Source organism: Rhincodon typus, chromosome 4 (genome assembly GCF_021869965.1).
Source record: "Rhincodon typus isolate 14 chromosome 4, sRhiTyp1.1, whole genome shotgun sequence".
In the NCBI taxonomy this organism is placed as follows: Eukaryota; Metazoa; Chordata; class Chondrichthyes; order Orectolobiformes; family Rhincodontidae; genus Rhincodon; species Rhincodon typus.
In genome coordinates, this window is record NC_063335.1 from 104382582 (window position 1) to 104400450 (window position 17869).

The following is a 17869-nucleotide window of genomic DNA, read 5'->3' on the forward strand; positions in this document are numbered from 1 at the left end:
ATATTAACAGAAAAGGGCATCATAAAGCTCACGAATGACCAAATGAATGCACAGGTTTCACGTAAGTGTTTAAATGATTCATGCTGAGTTATTTTAAGCATTACCCACTGATATCATCTGGACTGGTGAAGAGAACAGCTTAGAATCTTGAAATTAGACTTATCATCTGAATCTTCGTTAGTCTCTGGCAATATCTAGCATATCAGTGCAAATTGTGAATAGCTGCTATCATACAATAAACTACGTCTTGTTTAACACTAAAGCTTGTCACTAGAATACCAAGTGGTTTTCCATTATCACACCTAGCAGACCTTGTAGTCTGTACCCTGAAATAGAATCAAGGTATCAATTCTATCTTCCAAGGGTAATCGAGAGATCCTACAAAATAAATAGTCTTATGCATTGCTGATACAGGATGGTGACAAACTGTTTAGATTCCATTTTGCTGCCTCTTGTAATACTGACAGTGCTGGAGGCATTTTAGGAAGACAGCACAACAAGATGACTTGAAAGAAATTAAGTCAGTGGTTGATGAGAGTTTAGCTAAATTATGTAATGACATTTTTGTGAAACCTGATCTCAATGTTGGATTCTAGCAGGTGCCGTTGCTTATCACCTTTGTAGCTCCCTTTTTCTTTCAGGGAGTTTTGTTCAACCGACTGCCAGTTGGAGTTGCCTTGGTCCACTGAAAAATCTCTTGGGCTATATCCAACACTTTACAAGACCTTTCAAGGCATTATATGCCTCATGAATGATATGTTGAAACATGGTAAACTGGTTGCAGAGCATGAATAGTGGATGTGAGCAATTTCAAATTATATAATGGTGTTAACATTTTTGGAAAGGTTAATGCTAAGGTGTTCTTGAAGCACGAGCTACAATGATAGCATATGGAAGTGGTATTGGAAGAGAACTGGTAAATCACTTTACTCCATTTTAAAAGTTAAAATTTAGAAGTCTGGTGAAAAGGTAAATAAGGTAGCTGGCTGACTGATAACTGCATCTCAATCACCTGAAGTCTAAATAAGGCCTAAATAGGTGGTGTTTGTTATTCCGGCTTAACCAGCAAGTTGTTTCAGCTGACCTTGGCTTTATTTAAGGGGAGCCTATTGAAAGCGCAAAGGCTAGTAAGCTGTGCATAGTCAAGAAGGAGTGAGCACATAGAGTGAAACCCAGCCCCAGTGCATATATAAATTGGGTAATTTGGAGGCAATGTAGGAATTTGATGCAGAGGGGAAGAGGAGTTTTTTTTGCTTGCTGCTTTTTCGGCTCACGTTTTGTAAGGGCTTTTTAAACAGGATAAACTGAAGCCCAGGATCAAGGGCCAAGCACAAAAGAGTGATATCACAAGTCACAAGTTCATTGGTGATTACTGATTTGAGTATCTATAATAAATTAGTAGCAATTTTAAGAGATTCTCAGGGTAATTCTGGATGCACAGCAGAAATTCATCCCAACGAAGAAGCAGCATTCTAGGGGAGGGATAAGGCACCTGTGGCTGAGATCAGGGACAGCATAAAAGCAAAAGCATGCAATGTGATGAAATTACGGGGAACCCTTTTAAGAGTCAGCAGAGGATAATTAAGAAAGCAAGAAGGAAGAAAAAGATGAAATATGACAGTAAGCTAGCTAGTAATATAAAAAGATTGAGGCTTAGATATATAAAAGGTAAGAGTGTTCTTTGCTCTGCAGGAAATGAAGCTGGAGTAGTAATGGGGAACAAAGAATTCATGGAGGAACTGAATGGATAGGATACTTTGTGTCAGTTTTCAGTGGAAGACACTGACAGCATACCAGAAGATCCAAAAAGTCCAGAGCAGAGGCGAGCAAGGTGGCCATCACTAAGAAGAAAGTGCTGGGGAAATTGCAAAGTATGAAGGGAATAAATCACCTAGACTGGATGGGCTACACCCCAGAAGTCTGAAGGGTTTACTTGAGGAGATTGTGGAAGCATTGGTGACCTTTCACTAATTGCTGGAGTCAGGTGGGCCCTAGAGAACTGGAAAATAGCTAACGTAACACTCCCTTTTTTTTTTCTGAAAAGGAGGCCGGGAAGAGGAAACTATATATGCCTGTCAGCCTGACTTTGGTCATTGGTAAGATTTTAAAGTCAACTATTGAGAATTAGATTATGGAGTACTTGGCAGTGCATGGTAAAATAGGGCTGAGTCAGCATTGCTCCTTCAAGGCGAGGTTACGCCTGACAAATCTGTTAGAATTTTTGAGCAAGTTAGACCAAGGCGAGCCAGAGTACATGATCTACTTGGATTTCCAGAAGGCCTTTGACAAGGTATCAATGCAGGCTGCTAACTAAGGTGAGCTTATGATGTTAGGGGCAGAATGAAAAGCATGGAAAGAGGATTAACTAACTGGTAAAAGGCAGTGTGTTTGGTGAAAGAGTCCTTTTTTTAGGCTGGCAGCTGCTGACTGGTGGAGTTCCACAGGGGTCAGTGTTGGGACCACCACTATGCATTTTGTACGCTTAATGTTCTGGATAAAGAACCGAGGGCATTGTTGAGAATTTTGCAGATACGTGGAGGGACGGGTGGTGGCGGAGGCTGCAGTAGGGCTTCGACAGGCTAGGAGAGTGGGCAAAGAAATGGTAGATGGCATACGATGTGGGAAAGTATGAGGTTATGCACTTTAGTAGGAAGAATAGAGGCACAGTCCGTCTTCTAAATGGAAGGGATTCCGAAGCAAAAGGACTAGTTCAGGGTTCTGTTAAAGTTAGCATGCTGGTTTACTTGGTAGTTAGTGAGGCAAATGCAATGCTAACACTTATTTTGAGAGATGTACTGCTGAGGGTGTGCAAGGTTCTGGTCAGACCACACTTGGAATGTTGAGCAGTTTGGGTCCTGAATCAAAGGAAAGATGTGCTGTGATCGCCAGAGGGGATCTGGAGGAGGTTTACAAGAATGATCCTGGGGAGGAAGGGCTTGTCACGTCTGGAATCTGGGCCTGTGTTCCATGAAGTTTGTAAGGATGAGGGGGATCTGATTGAAACTTGTAGTACACTGATGGGCTTGGATAGAGTGGATGTAGAGAAGATGTTTCTACTAGTAGGAAAGACCAGGACCTGTGGGTATAGCCGGAGTGAAGGGACAACCCGATGGAGGCCAAGTAGCTGAGTGTGTTTAAGACAGATTGAAAGGTTCTTGATTTAGGAGGTTCAAGGGTTATGGTGAGAAGGCAGGAGAGTGGGGTTGAGAAACGTATCAGCCATGATTAAATGATGGAACAGACTTGAGCCAAATGGCCCAATTCTGCTCCTATATTTTGTGGTTTTATGGTCTTTCCAGTATTCAATTAAAGGAACCTTCCTTCATCCAGTAATGGATATTATGCAGGCAATGTAGCAAATCTGACTCTGGAAGGGTGGAATCTTGTCTTCAGATGATATCACAGAGGAGCAGCATGTAGATGACTTTAAAGGCATTTAAAGTAGTAAAGAATCTCTACAATTAAACTTTAGATATTACTATGTCATTCGGAAGAGATCTCCGTATAGTCTTGGAGTGGTTCCTATATGTTGAAATACAACACTTGATTTAAAATAATAATTTGCAGTGGTCACTGGAGTACACTTTGGAGGAAATGTCTGATTTACTCATGGGTACAATTGGAAGGTTCTTGATACGTTACAATACCTCCTATCAATAACTAACTAATTTTAAATTTTGATAAATCTGATCTTTAGAAGAAGTTATAATTTTATGGAAGTGGTCTGTTATAGCTTCTACTACACCTTTTTAAAGTTTGACTCTTTTTAGTGCAGGTATTGTTTTCCTCTTCTATATATTCAAGAAAAGTGCTGATCTTCCAAACAGACAGGCTATATGGCTTCCTTCAGTACTTTGTTTTATTTTTTCCCATTTTGTCTTTCAGAATAGTCACTCGATGGGGAGCAACAGAGGACCCCTTTGTGTCGCCTTCCCAACTGTATGCTGCAAAGGAAGCATTTCTTCTATAATGAAACTAGTATTAACTGAATGGAAATTAATATGGATTTTTAGTAGACAATAAATAAGCCATAATCCAAAGTTTTTACCAATTAGCTTTCTTTTGGTACATGGTTTTTCGCATACGTTTGAAGGAAATTGCAGAAGAAAAGTGCTAAACCTATATACAAAAAACCGAAGCCACCTTTTCACTCCAACAAAAGCACAAGTACATTTTTTTTGTGGCAGCAATGGCTCCACAGAACGAAGACACAGAATCTATGCAAACACAAGAACTATCCACAAAATTGAAAAAGAAAAGAAATGGAAAAGAGAATGGTGATGAAACAGTTAGTGAGGAGTCCATTGATCGCATTCCTGTCAAATTATGGGTGATGCATGGTGCAGTGATGTTTGGCAGGGAGTTCTGTTATGCTATGGAAACTGCCTTGGTAACACCAGTATTGTTGCAGATAGGTGAGTGCTAAGAATACTACACTAGAATACTACAAAATGCCACTGCAAACTTTTTTTTCTATAGTCCAATCGGGTATAAAGACCAAAATATTGGGAATAATTTGTATTCCCGTTGAGTTATTTACCCATGCACTGTCTATTTACATTCATATGAATTGCAGTTTTATTTTATTAGAACAATTGTGTTGTTAATGCAGTAATTATCTGCAGTTTTACTAGATCACATTTTAGAAATTCATTTTACATCTGAATAACCTAAAGAGGGTGGTGAGAGTCTGGAACTACTTGCCTGAATGGATTGTTGAGTGAGGAAACAATCACAACATTCAAACAACATTTAGATATTCACTTCACCCCTTTGGGGCTGTTGACCAAAAGCTGAAAAATGGGATTAATTTAATTACTGTAGTCAATCTTTGTTAACTGGCACAGACACGAAGGGCCGCTGCCTCTGCTCTAAGCAGCACAATCTGGGAATAAGAACATGAAAATTTAAAAGAACTTCCACATGATATTTTATTTGTTCTGTCTTGTAGTGGAATTTATACCAACAGGATTGTTGGTGTTTGGAGATTCTAACCAGTGTAATATCGCTATTCGAAACATAGAACTGTGCCTTTTTCCCTTGCTGCATACATTTTAGCCAAATGTGATTTCCAGTTCTTGATGAATAGCTAATCTCTAAATTCCACAAATGATGACTGAAATGATAATTAAGCAGAAAGTTATTGGGCTAATCTAATTCCAATATCTTCAATGTGGTGTTTATTAATTAACGCCTGTCAGTATATTGAATAATTTAGTGTGTATTAGAGGTTTGACTGTTTTATCCTATAATATTTATAACCATTAGTAAACTAGTAAGTAATTGAAAAGTGTGATCTAAACTTAGTATGAACATCAAGCTCCTGTCAAATGCCCTCCAGGTTTAGGTGCTGCTGCAAGTTTTTATCACCTTTTTTTTTTGTTACCAGCAATTGTCCAAATGCATCTTAAATAGAATTGTTTTAGCAAAATAACAGTTGCAGTTGCTGCCTTTGACTTTAATATTCAAAATCCTCTTCAGTACTAAAAGAATCGACAAATATTTCCTCTTATACTCACCCACCACAAATAAGAATGCTAAATTTCAAGCTCCTACAACTTTATACCAGAGGAGGAAAGTGTACTCGTTGGTTGGTTGGTAAGTCAAATCTGCCTGAGCTGTTGCCAATAGGAACGTATGGGTTTCTAATGGTCCTGGATAATTCAGTAAGTTGCAAAGCAAGAACCTATTAGTATTGTGATTTAAAAAGTTTCATCTAATTAGTTCACCAGTAACAAATTTTCTGGTGGAATTCACTTGCAATTTGATTCTAATTACTTGTCTGCTTACTTTTGCTGTCTTTAACATTCTCATTTTTTTGCCCTTGAAGCTAGCTAGCTTGTTTAGCCACAAAGCATGTGATAATACTCAGTTATGACAAGTGTCACCACTCCTTTTTTTAAAAAAAGGAAAAGCTGTTCCTCATATTCCGCTTGGGAACCCTGCAGCCCAATGGTATCAATGTGGATTTCACAAGCTTCAAAATCTCCCCTCCCCCTACCGCATCCCAAAACCAGTCCAGCTCGTCCCCGCCTCCCTAACCTGTTCTTCCTCCCACCTCAAGCCACACCCCCATCTCCTACCTACTAACCTCATCCCGCCCCCTTGACCTGTCTGGTCCTCCCTGGACTGACCTATCTCTTCCCTTCCTCCCTACCTCCCCACCTCCCCACCTACACTCACCTTTTACTGGCTCCATCCCCGCCTCTTTGACTTGTCTGTCTCCTCTCCACCTATCTTCTCCTCTATCCATCTTCTATCCGCCTCCCCCTCTCTCCCTATTTATTTCAGAACCCCCTTCCCCTTCCCCATTTCTGAAGAAGGGTCTAGGCCTGAAACGTCAGCCTTCCTGCTCCTCTGCTGCTTGGCCTGCTGTGTTCATCCAGCTGTACACCTTGTTATCTCGGATTCTCCAGCATCTGCAGTTCCTACTATCTCATTAATTTACTGACTGGTTAACTGCTATGATGTAACATTTCATAGTCTTTCCAGAATACCATAATGAAACCACCCATATCCATTTTCTAATCTTCCATCCTTCTAGATGGATAAGGGCAGCAAACATGTGGGAATGCCACCATCTGGGTTACGTTAAGCCACTTACCATCCTGACTAAGGGCTAGATCACCACTTCACTGAATTACAATCCCTGAACTAAGGTGCTCAAAATAAATGGACCTGGTAGTTAAACAATGAACAAAATTTTTTAAAGGCCGTATATAGAATTAGAGTACGGAAGAGGTCCTTTAGCACATTGAGTCCGTACTGTCAAAAATAAATTTCTACATGCACTAGTCCCACTTTCCCTGCACTAGGGCCATAGCCTTGAATTTTTTATGACACTTCAAGTGATCATCCAAATACTCTTTTTAAAAAGGTTGAGGTTTCTGCCTGCTCAGGCTGTGCATTCCTGACGCCCACCACCCTCTGGGTGAAAGATTTTCCTCAAATCCCTTCTTAAACCTCCTACCTTTCACTTTTTTAAATTATGCCTCATTTATTACTGACCCCTTCAGCTAGGGGAACAGCTGCTTTTCTATAAGGTTCCCCCTCACCATTCTTTGCTCCAAAGTAAACCTGAGCCAATCCAGCCTCCCTTCATAGTTGGAGTGCTCCATTCCAGGCAACATCCTGGTGGATTTCCTTTGAAGAGTGTGGATCTGGGTGGGATGCCCTCTATGGAGGGTTGATGTGGATTCGATGGCCTGCTTCCACACTGCACACTATGATTCGTATCCTCTCCATCCCCTAAGCCCAACCCCAAATGCATTCTCCACTACATCATATGAATTTTGCAAACAGTAAGGGACCTTGCATGGTCCCTGTAGTACACTACTGCACATATGGCTCCAGTCATACAAGCAGCCTTTTACTAGCACCTGGTCTCAAGTGAGTTTTGGCCCCAATTACCACAAGCAACTTCTTTCAGTTTCCCATACAGGGCCTCGCGAAAGACATTGCTGAAATCCATATAAATTACGTTGACCCTCATTAAACACTTGGTCACCTCCTCTCAAAATTCCATCAGATTTGTTAGGCATGACCTCCCTCTGACACTGCCCCATTGACTATCTCTGATCAAACCTTTCAAACCCTGCTTCTTTAAATGGAGATTCATTTTCTTCTTCGCTTCTTTTCCAATAGTTTCCCTACCAATGATGTTAAACCAGGGAACTAGACACCAATGAGTCTACCTATAGCACCCATGTAAAGTGAAACCAAATTAACTACCCTCCAATCCTGTGGCAATTCACCTATGCCCAGAGCCCATTTTTAAAAAAAAAAAATAATGTCAGGCCCCTGTAATTTCCTTGGGTAAGGGGTCCAAAATGGTCAATCTGTGTTCTGGCTAGTGCCTTGTATACTTCGAGCAAAACCTCCTACTTTTATAGTCAATTCTCATTGAAAGCAAGTCCAGCATTCCATTTTGCCTTCCCTTTTTACCTGCTGAATTTGAATGTTACCTTGCGGTTAATCTCTTCTGCCTCCACACTGTTCCAGAGCTTCCTGTTTTGTTCCTCAATCTCTGGAGTGTTTTGTTGATTTTTGTTTTTAAATAACTGATGCCAGTTTTGGAGATGGATCGTAGTGGAGCATGTCCTATATCTTCATTTGAGTACATTGGGCTCCTTCAGTCACGCGTACTAGGCAATCTTTGAACAGTTGTTCAATTTTGAAAAATGGAGATGTAATCTCTGCAAACAGTAAATCAATGGGAAAGGGAGAGAAAATTCAAAATATTTAGAGTAAACAGATTAAATTTAACGTAGAAAACTGTTTCCAGTTAGTGCTGTTTGTTTTATACCATGTTATATATCACACTAACAGGTGAATTCATGTGTTTCCCGTTCGGGTTATTAATTGCATGAAAAGCTAGTAGTAATGAACGATCTACCTGCCATTAGTCTGGGAGCCAACAGGAAAGCGAACTTTCTTGTGGCCAAAGGAAATTGCGTCAGTGTAGATGGCTGGAGTTGACTTCTGTAATGAGTAGGCTGTCAAACCATTTGAGATCCAGTCATTCTCTGAGCTGGAGCAACACAATAAGTGTTTTCCTGCAGCATGGAATTTATGCAGATATTATTGTTTTCAATCAGCAAACTGATGCTCAATACCGTCATTTTATCCTGTGTAGTGTTGTGAGAAAGGCTATTTCGACTAAATCCCACTGCTTTCCTGGTGTAGTACAAGATTAGACTTTCCCTTTGATTTTGTGATATTTTGAATGCTCCTTTTCCATCAAATTATTGTGCACAGTTTAGGTGGAGGATTTTCAGGAGATAGGTTTATTTTAAACTGCTGCTTTAATAGCTTGAATGTACTTGTTTTTACAAGTTCAACTTTTGCTCCAAAGGGGGGTGGGGGGAAGAAGCCCTATAGGCAACCACAAGCTTGTGAATAAGCAGTGTTGCATAACAGCATTGCAATAATATTTTCATTCCTTCAGTTCAGTTCCTCAGAAATTTAAGATTTAATATGAATAAAAATAAGCTGCTGGAAAACTCCAACAGGTCTGGTAGCATCTGTGGCATAACTATATCTTACAAGTATGCTTTCATGTACAATTTGCTATTCATAGCATTTTTTCACTGCAATTTTGTTTTCAAAGTCAGTCAGCAATTGATTAGACAAAATATTTGTTCCGAGTCCGTGTTGACTGTGATTTGGTAAGTGGTTATGCTACTAATTGCATTCTCCAAAGTAGGAATTTTAGCCTGTAGAACTGAGAAGCAAAGTAAGTAGTGATCCATATAAATGGAAAATTGGGAAAAGGTTATATGACAGCAGAGATGAGATGATGAGTAGAACATAATACAAAATGTGTGAAGGTACAAAATGCATGAATCACTGAAAGAAAAAAAACCTGTCAAACTTGTTATAGAATCCAGCAGTCTTTAAAACTGTGCCAGCTGATCACTAGCATAAAAGTGCTGTAAGGGAGGGTTTCCAGATGAAGTCTTTCTCCAAACTTTTCAATCTATCACAACCAGAATCGGCCATATACTTCCTGCATTGCCAACATCTATTGTCATTGAAGGAAATTGGTACTAAAGTTGAATTTTGAAATTATTAGTCAATTATTAAGGCCAGACTTCAACCTCAACTCTAGTGCTATTAAAGTGTGGATTCTCGTGGGAAGCTTCACTGTGACTTGGGGAATAATAAAAATATTTACTTCAAATTTAGCTCATATCTCTAAGTTTATTTGCACTTACGAACTATCTCCTGAAGATTCTCATCTTTTCTTACAGGTCTTCCAGAACAGTACTACAGTCTTACCTGGTTCCTTAGCCCAATCCTGGGATTGATCTTCACTCCTCTGATCGGTTCTGCAAGTGACCGCTGCACTTTGACCTGGGGCCGCCGACGACCTTTCATTCTGGCCCTTTGTATTGGAGTCCTGTTTGGGGTTGCCCTGTTCTTAAATGGATCCCTCCTAGGTAAAGATGGAATTTTGCATTTAGTTGAAATATTTTGTTTCCCAGCTTGGCCTGTGGCTTGGAGGGGAACTTGTCATTGGTTTTCCCATGTATCTGCAGCCCTTTCCTTTCCAGGTGGTAGAGGTTGAGGGTCGGGAGATGCTGCTGAAGGAGCCTTGGTGAGTTGTTGCAGTGACAGCAATATGCAAGGTGCACTGTATCAGTTGTGAAGGAATGAATTTTCAAATCGATGAAAGGGACATTGAGTATATATGTCACTGAACGTGGTGCAATCAATAGCAAACATACCTAATTCTGACCTTTAGGGTTTTCTAATCAACTTGTTCAGAGATGTTATGACGCACCTCTGGAACAGGTGTGGCTTGAATCTGGGCCTCCTAGGATACTACCACTGAACCGTAAGACCCTAATTCTGACAATATTTTGTGAACATACTGTGGGCAAGTTTCAACTACAAATTTGACCTTTATGCCTACTTTCAAATACAGTGCTGCAATGAGTTGATTTTGGTCTCACCTCTAACACAGTTGGTGGGTTCTAGATCCACTTCAGAGTCTTGAGCAAGGAATCAAGATATGGGTAATCACCCTGTTCAGACTTTTTGGGGCATACCTTTGGAGCAAGTGAGACTTGAACTGGACCTCATGACCTAGGCATAAGGATATTACCTGCTGCGTTGAGCCCCTAAAGCAATCACAACAAGAAATGAAATGTTTTCTGATCAACCTAATCAGAAATGTTATAAAACAACTGAAGCAGGTAGGAATGGAACCTGGGCCTCCAGGTCCAGAGGCAGGGACACTACCACTGTGCCAAAGAGCCCTAAATTTTGACGTTATGGGTATTTCTAATGTTTCACTCTAGATCAGCCTGTTCAGAGACATTATTACTGCTGGAGCAGCTAGGACTTGAACTCAAGCCTCCTGGCTCAGAGTAGGTTTATTATCACTGTGCCATGAGCCCTAAATTCTGACATTGTGATTTTTTTTTTTAATCAAACTGTTTAGTGATCTTATGTCATACTTTTGGAATAGGTGAGACTTTCAGGCTCAAAAGTAAGGAAATTACCACTGTGCTGCAGGAGCTCTAAATTCTGGCCTAATTATATTTTTTATTTAACTTCTCTTTCTAATCACCCTGTTCAGAGATGTTATTACACACCTCTGCAGCAGGTGGGACTTGAACCCAGGCACCTCAGTCCAGGGGTGTCGACACTACCACTTGAACCACAAGTGCCCTTCATTCTGACCTTAGATTCAAAAAGGAACATGTTCCTAATCAACCTGCTCAGCTGTTATTACGCACCTCTGGAGCAGGTGGGTCTTGAACCTGGGACTCTTGGTTCAAGGGTAGGGTCTCTACACTTCGCCTCAAGAAGGCTACCTTAAGTATTGAAGGTCATTTGATGCAGCTGAAGGTAGTTGGGCCTAGGATTGTTATAGTGATGGCCAGGAGGCATGGGTTCAAAGCTCACCTGCTCCAGAGTTGTGTAATAACATCTCTGAACAGGTTTATTAGAAAATATCCTGCAGTGATGGCCTAGGGCTGGGAAAATCTGGCTTGCAACAAGTACAGCCATCTTACTTTGTGCTTGGTATGACTTCACCCAATGGAGAGGTTTGACCCTTAATCCCACTGGCTTCAATTTTCACAGAACTCCTTGATTTTGTACTTGGTCAAATGCTACCTTTTGATGTCAAGGCAGTCACTCTTATTTTGCCTCGGGCATTCCAATTCCTTTTTTTTTTGCCTTGCGAGTTTGGACCAAATTTGTGCCAAGTCTATGAACTTAGGGAGTGTCCCTAGCAGTACCAAACTTGAATGTCCATTGAGCAAGTTATTGCTACGTAACTACTACTTGATGTCATTGTTTAATGGCACTTGATGATTGGCTGGATTGGATTTGTCCAAGTTTCTAATATTGGATATATCTGGAAGAATCCAAAACTAGGACCTGTAAATAGAAGGTAACTGCTAATAAAACCAACTAGAAATGAGAAATGTCGTTACAGGCACTTAGAATGTGGAACTCGCTACTACAGGAAATAGTTGAAGTAAATGGTTTGGCTGCTTTTAAAAGGAATCTAAATAATTAGATGAGAGAAAAGGATACAAAGATTTGCTAAAAGACTGATGTAGATGGAATGGGAGGAGACTTTTATGAAGTATAAACGCTAGCAGACTAGTTGAGCCAAATGGTGTTTTCTATTCTATAAAAATTGCAAGTATCTTTTTTAAGCAGTAAATTAATCTATGAAAGGTTGTCATAAATATTAATACTTTGTTATAAATGTGAACAAGAATTTCTAGAAGTTGTACATCCTCCCATACTTCAGTTTCTTCAGTTAAATCATTTTAAAGTTTCAGAAAAATGACTGTGAACCACAAAATTCAAAAGTAATAAATTGATAATTTAAATGAATAATTAATAGCAATTGCTTAGTACCAAGTGGCAAAGCCTAAAAACTCATTTGCCTTTTGCTTTAGAAGGACAGCTAGACAGAAGAAAAATCAGCCAAATTTATGATTTATAACTAAAGCTTTGGGTTTAGCTGACCTTGGGTTATCGTGAACTGGCTTTGGTGGATTCTCATGGAAGTGTGGGTTAAAAGTGAGACAACAAGGTGCAGAGCTGGATGAACACAGCAGGCCAAGCAGCATCATCGGAGCAAAAAGGTTGATGTTTTGGGCCTAGACCCTTCATCAGAAATGGGGGAGGGGAAGGGGGTTCTGAAATAAATAGGGAGAGAGGGGGAGGTGGATAGAAGAGGGATAGAGGAGAAGATAGGTGGAGAGGAAACAGACAGGTCGAAGAAGAGGGGATGGGGCCAGTAAAGGTGAGTGTAGGTGGGGAGTTAGGGAGGGGATAGGTCAGTCCAGGGAGGACGGACAGGTCAAGGGGGCGGGATGAGGTTAGTAGGTAGTAAGTTGTTTGTTTTTTCAGTTTGCGGTTTCTTCCTGTTTCAGCAAATTATCCCTCCCTATCCTCTCCCACTGTCTCTCATTACTCCTTTCCTTTCCTTTTCCTTTCCTTTCTCTTTTCTTTTTCTTTTTTCTTTTCTTTTCTTTTCTTTTCTCCTTTTTTCTTTTTCTTTTCCACTTTCTCCTCCTCCCTACTCCTTTTTTCCTCTACTACATATTGCTATGTTGCGTCTCACAAACCCCTTTAGCCCCACCCCCCCCTTGCTGTTTATCCTCCCCCCTCCAACTGCTGCCACCTCACTGTCGTTCTCTGAACCCTTTAACTTCAAGAGAGTAACTTGTGGGGTTTGGCTTTGCACTAAAGTTTCCATCAACATTCTGAAGCGACACTCCCTTGCTAACAGGTATGAATACCCACATAGGAAGTCCTGTGTCTCTGGCCATAGGTCCTATGGGTCCTACATGCGATCCTCTGACCACACATTTGGTAGTGCTTCCAGAAGGTGGAATTGGACCTCCTTCTGAATGAGGGTTTCCCAAGAATCGACAAGTTGAATTTCTTGAATTCTTCAGGGAGTCTTTGAAACACTTCCTTTGTCGTCTTCTCTATCAAGTGCCTTCTTCAGCTGGATGAAGATTTGCTTTGGCAGTCAAAACTCCTAAGCTGGTCGCTGGTTGTCAGCACTATTACTCCCCACCAATGTTCCTTATAAGCTGCATAGTTGAGGACATCAATCAGTTTGACAAATGGCTGATGAAATTCACTGCTGTGCAACCAAAAAAAAAACTTTGCATTGAAATGAAAATGGCTGATTTTATTTTTCTCGCAAGACCTAAAATGCAGTTTGGTAAAAGGCAATTTAATTTTTAAAAATGAATTCTTCTCAGCAGCAGTTCCTTTTTTTGCCATGCGCACAAAGTACGGAGTTCAAACTGAGCATATCCCTTGAACTCTAATTGGCCTACCCATTCGTCCTGACTACACATCGGCCCTAGTGTTCTTTTTCAGTCTCTCTCTTCCTCAAATTTCTTTCCTCTTTCTTGCTTTTTCTCTCTCCCTCCCACTTTTTTTTTTTTTATGCTTGCTTGTTTTCACACTCTCACACTCTCTCTTTTGAATGAGTTCTAAATTTGTACACCACTAAAGCAGAAATGTTCTATGAGGTCTGTAATGCAAAGGTTCAGCATCCCTAATTCAGAAATAATCCTCTGGTAATCTGAATACTATCAAGTCAGTCTAGACAGCTGTACATGCTAATAGTTTTAAGTCAACTAAGTTTGATCATTGAGAATTGCTATGAATTTTTACACTAGTAAATGATTGGATCTAGATGCATGCATCCTTTTGATATCCTCATCATTCCTTCACGCATAAGGGAAGCACCATCTTTTCCTAATAAGTGTTCTTGTATCTTATCACAACCCCGGTTTTAAAACCTTACTCAGATCCACAATAAAGTATTTTCATTTTTTATTGGAAGCCTGTTTTGCCTTCAGATTGGAGCTTAATGCAAAAATTTCCAATCCAAAATGAAATAAGGAATTGCATTGCTGGCTACTCTACAGAAAGTCCCAAGCATCTACTCCCATAGCGACTAATGGAGCAACTCAAAACACTAAATTTCCGCAGAGGAAATGAGTTGAAGTACTTAAGATATCAGTAACATGCTAATTTCTGAAGTGGAAACAAGCTTTCCTACACCATACAATGAGTTGTGGTTAGTTTCATTAAAAAACAATGCATTTTTTGAAAAACTTTGTCTAGTTGGTCATTTTCAATTTGATTCATTCACATGGTTTGGGAATTCCATAAATCCAACTTCTTTCACATGAGAAAAATGGTAGGAAGCAATTCATAAGAAATGTTTCCTGTTGTTTTCCTCTTTAATAAAAGAATTCTCAAGCAGTTGTCAGAGGAGTATAAGTCCACATCCTTTATTATTGGAACACTTTGCTCATATCAGACTCAAATCTTTAAAGCACCTCCTGTTATGGTCTTCAGAAGAAACAACTAATTTTTTTTAAACCAGTAAACATTCCTTCATGTGCAAGAACACTCAAGGGCAAGCATTTTTCATGTCTGTCCGTAATAAGATGAAATATGCATTTATTGCTCTTGCAATGGATTAGAATTGTTTTCCTCATTTTAGGAATTGGTCCCAATGTGACTGGCACTAAAGTTCTGATTATTGCAAGAGCAATAAATGCATATTTCATCTTATTACGGAAATTTATGTGTAGCTTGCATTTACATTTTGTCATCTTAGTTCTAAAAAATCAGTGGTTCGCTAAACAAGATTTCGGCAAATCTAGTTATAAAGCAGAAAGCGACAACCACCCCCATCTTCCTCCCTCGCTGCCTCCTCCCCCCCACCCCCCGGCCGGCATGTATACACACGTGCGCACAACGAAAACCACAACACCCAGAGAAGTGTGCCTCACTCTATAATTTAAGAGCCCCCAATCAGTTATACAGATGTGGTTTAAATAAAAATAAACCCCGGAATGTTCTGGGTCTTCTCTGAATTCTTCTGTCAGGAATGCCGCCTTGGTGAATCCTTCTGTTAGTATTGCCTACTCTGTCAAATGTTTTTGTCAGGACCATTAACTATTTGTGCCATAGGTACCTTTTTTAAATTTAGATGGCGCTTACTCTAAGGTTTAGAGAATTGAGAGCCAGTGGTTCTTTCATTTAGAGCTGAGAATTGTTCTCTTGGCAGATGACAGCTGGATATCCCCTGATTTTTCCAAATGCCTTCATCTTTTGTACCCTTGATGTATCAATTTCTTACAATAGGATTGGTCCTATGTTGTCAAAACAATCAGATTTAAATTTAATTTTTTTTGGTATCAAACAGCCTGGCTTAAATTAATTGGCTAAATTCAAAAACCTGTTGTCTTGGTAAAAATGCTGCTTTGCCTGCTAACAGTATAGCCTTTTGATACAAATGTTTCAGTTCAGGTGTTGTGTACATTTGCAAACCCATGGACATCCTTTTTGAATCTCTAAACATAAAGGGACCACATACTACTATCCCCATAGTGTTTTACAAACACCAAATTCTAATGTCCTGCCTTGCAATCCACAAGTACTCTGACCCAAAATATTGCATTTCAAATCTTTAATTCAATATTGTTGGGTAAAGAAATGTTAGACACATGTTAATAAAAAATCCCTAGTCAACCAATTTCTGTTTAAATAATTCATTTCGTATAAATAAGGGACATTCAGCAAATTCTACTTGGTGTGTAAAGGAGCAACAATTCAGGTGCTGTTGATTCAGGTTAACTTGAGCTCTCCAGTGTGAATATTGACTTTTATGGGATGGATAGGTTGGATTTTTACTCATTGGTTTTCAGATGGTTGAGGGGGGTGACCTCTAAGACATGAGGAATTGCTTCTCATGAGAGTAGTGAATCTGAAAGTCTTTAGCGAAGGCGGAGTTCCGAATTGTTTTCAAGGCTGAGATGGGCAGATTTTTGAATTGAAGGTTATGGGAAGAAGGCAGACAAGTGGAATTGTGGATTATCAGATCAGCCATGACTTGACGAGCTGAATGCCATTACCACTACGCCACTGCCCTACTTTTGTTCCTGTGCCTTTTTATGGTTTTGTTTCCAGTTGTTGCCTATTGGCTTCAGAAGAATCCTTAATCTGTAAAACTACTAACTTTAATGAACTTTAAAATATTTTGAAGCAAGGTTCTTTTCTGAATCCAAAATTAGTTGAAACTAATTTGACTAATGAATCTTCATAACACTTAATAGATTTTCAAAAATGTTTACGTTGTGTCTTAATTTAAATAAACTCTAGAATAACTCGACACTAATGGTACGTATTCCGCTTGAACATTTTTAAAAGTTTAGCAATATATTGAGCAATAAATTTATTTGCTAGCCAGTAATCTTTTAGATTATCTAAATATTTTTCTACCGAAACAAGTTTCACTCCTAACAAATTTTACTTTTCAAGACTGTGTTTTCAGATGATCTAGTGGTATTGAAATGTATCCATTTTGGGAAATTGAAAATTGTGTACTAACATTAGTTTGAACACGTGTTTCTGGCAGTCCTGTTTTATTTTTAGCAATTCTGCTCCTCAGGTCTAGCCATTGGAGACATCCCTGACCATCAGCCAATTGGTATAGTCCTGACTGTTATAGGTGTAGTAATATTGGACTTTTGCGCAGATGCAACAGAGGGACCAATCCGAGCTTATTTGCTGGATGTAGCAGACACTGAAGAGCAAGATCTGGCACTCAATATCCATGCTTTTTCTGCAGGTTTGCATTTAGACTTTCTTTTCAAGTTTACCTCTTAAAAAGCAAAGGAGGAATGACTTTTCATAATTTTAATGTGAACTCTGTAATTGATCCACATAGATGCAAAAGTAGTGTGTACAATTAAGTATAAACCATTCTTTCCTGTTCCTTTTGTTAAATACTTATTTTTGAAGGCCAATTTGCTTCAGTTTAACATGTATGAGAAGGCTTTTCTAAAGGAGTTTTGTACTTTATCCCTAAACATTATGTTCAGCATGTATTTTTAATGTAATTTCTAAAAATGGGCAGTTTAACTACATATTACCTTTGGATGTCTGATACTAACCTGATTGTAAGGCAAGAAACACCGGATCGAATTTGCATACAGCAAGTTCCCACAAACAACAGCTTAATAGTGACATGCTATTTTTACTGATGTTGTTTGGGTGGATAGATATTGTCCAAGATTCTGTGAAGAACTTCCCTTTTCTTCATTGCACCAATGCCATGAGATTTCTCATGTCTACTTGAAAAATGCTCCCAACAGTGCAACACCCATTTTGTACTGCATTAGAAAGTGATCCTAGATTTTCTGATCCATCCTTTTTGTGGGACTTGAACCACAACTTGGAAGGATTAAATAAACTTACTTTGAATTTGTTTCTTTGTATTACCCCATGTAATAAATGTTGGCTATTTCAACTGAATTTTGCACTTGGAATATTGTAAATTGTTTCCTTATCC

The 17869-nt window shown here is 39.4% G+C and overlaps 1 protein-coding gene across 4 annotated transcripts in view; it reads left to right on the forward strand.

Annotated features, from left to right (window-relative positions):
* Positions 1-17869, forward strand: part of slc45a4b (solute carrier family 45 member 4b) — a 64942-nt gene that overhangs the window by 34247 nt on the left and 12826 nt on the right. For 2 of the 4 annotated variants that reach the window (XM_020512992.2, XM_048595958.1), the window contains exons 2-4: positions 3886-4415; positions 9753-9941; positions 16967-17146. In XM_020512992.2, the coding sequence (XP_020368581.2) occupies positions 4190-4415; positions 9753-9941; positions 16967-17146 (595 nt within the window). In that variant the 5' untranslated portion in view covers positions 3886-4189. Of the gene's footprint in view, positions 1-2059; positions 2097-3885; positions 4416-9752; positions 9942-16966; positions 17147-17869 lie in introns of those variants that run through there. The other 2 variants (XM_048595957.1, XM_048595959.1) reach the window with 2 other exon arrangements.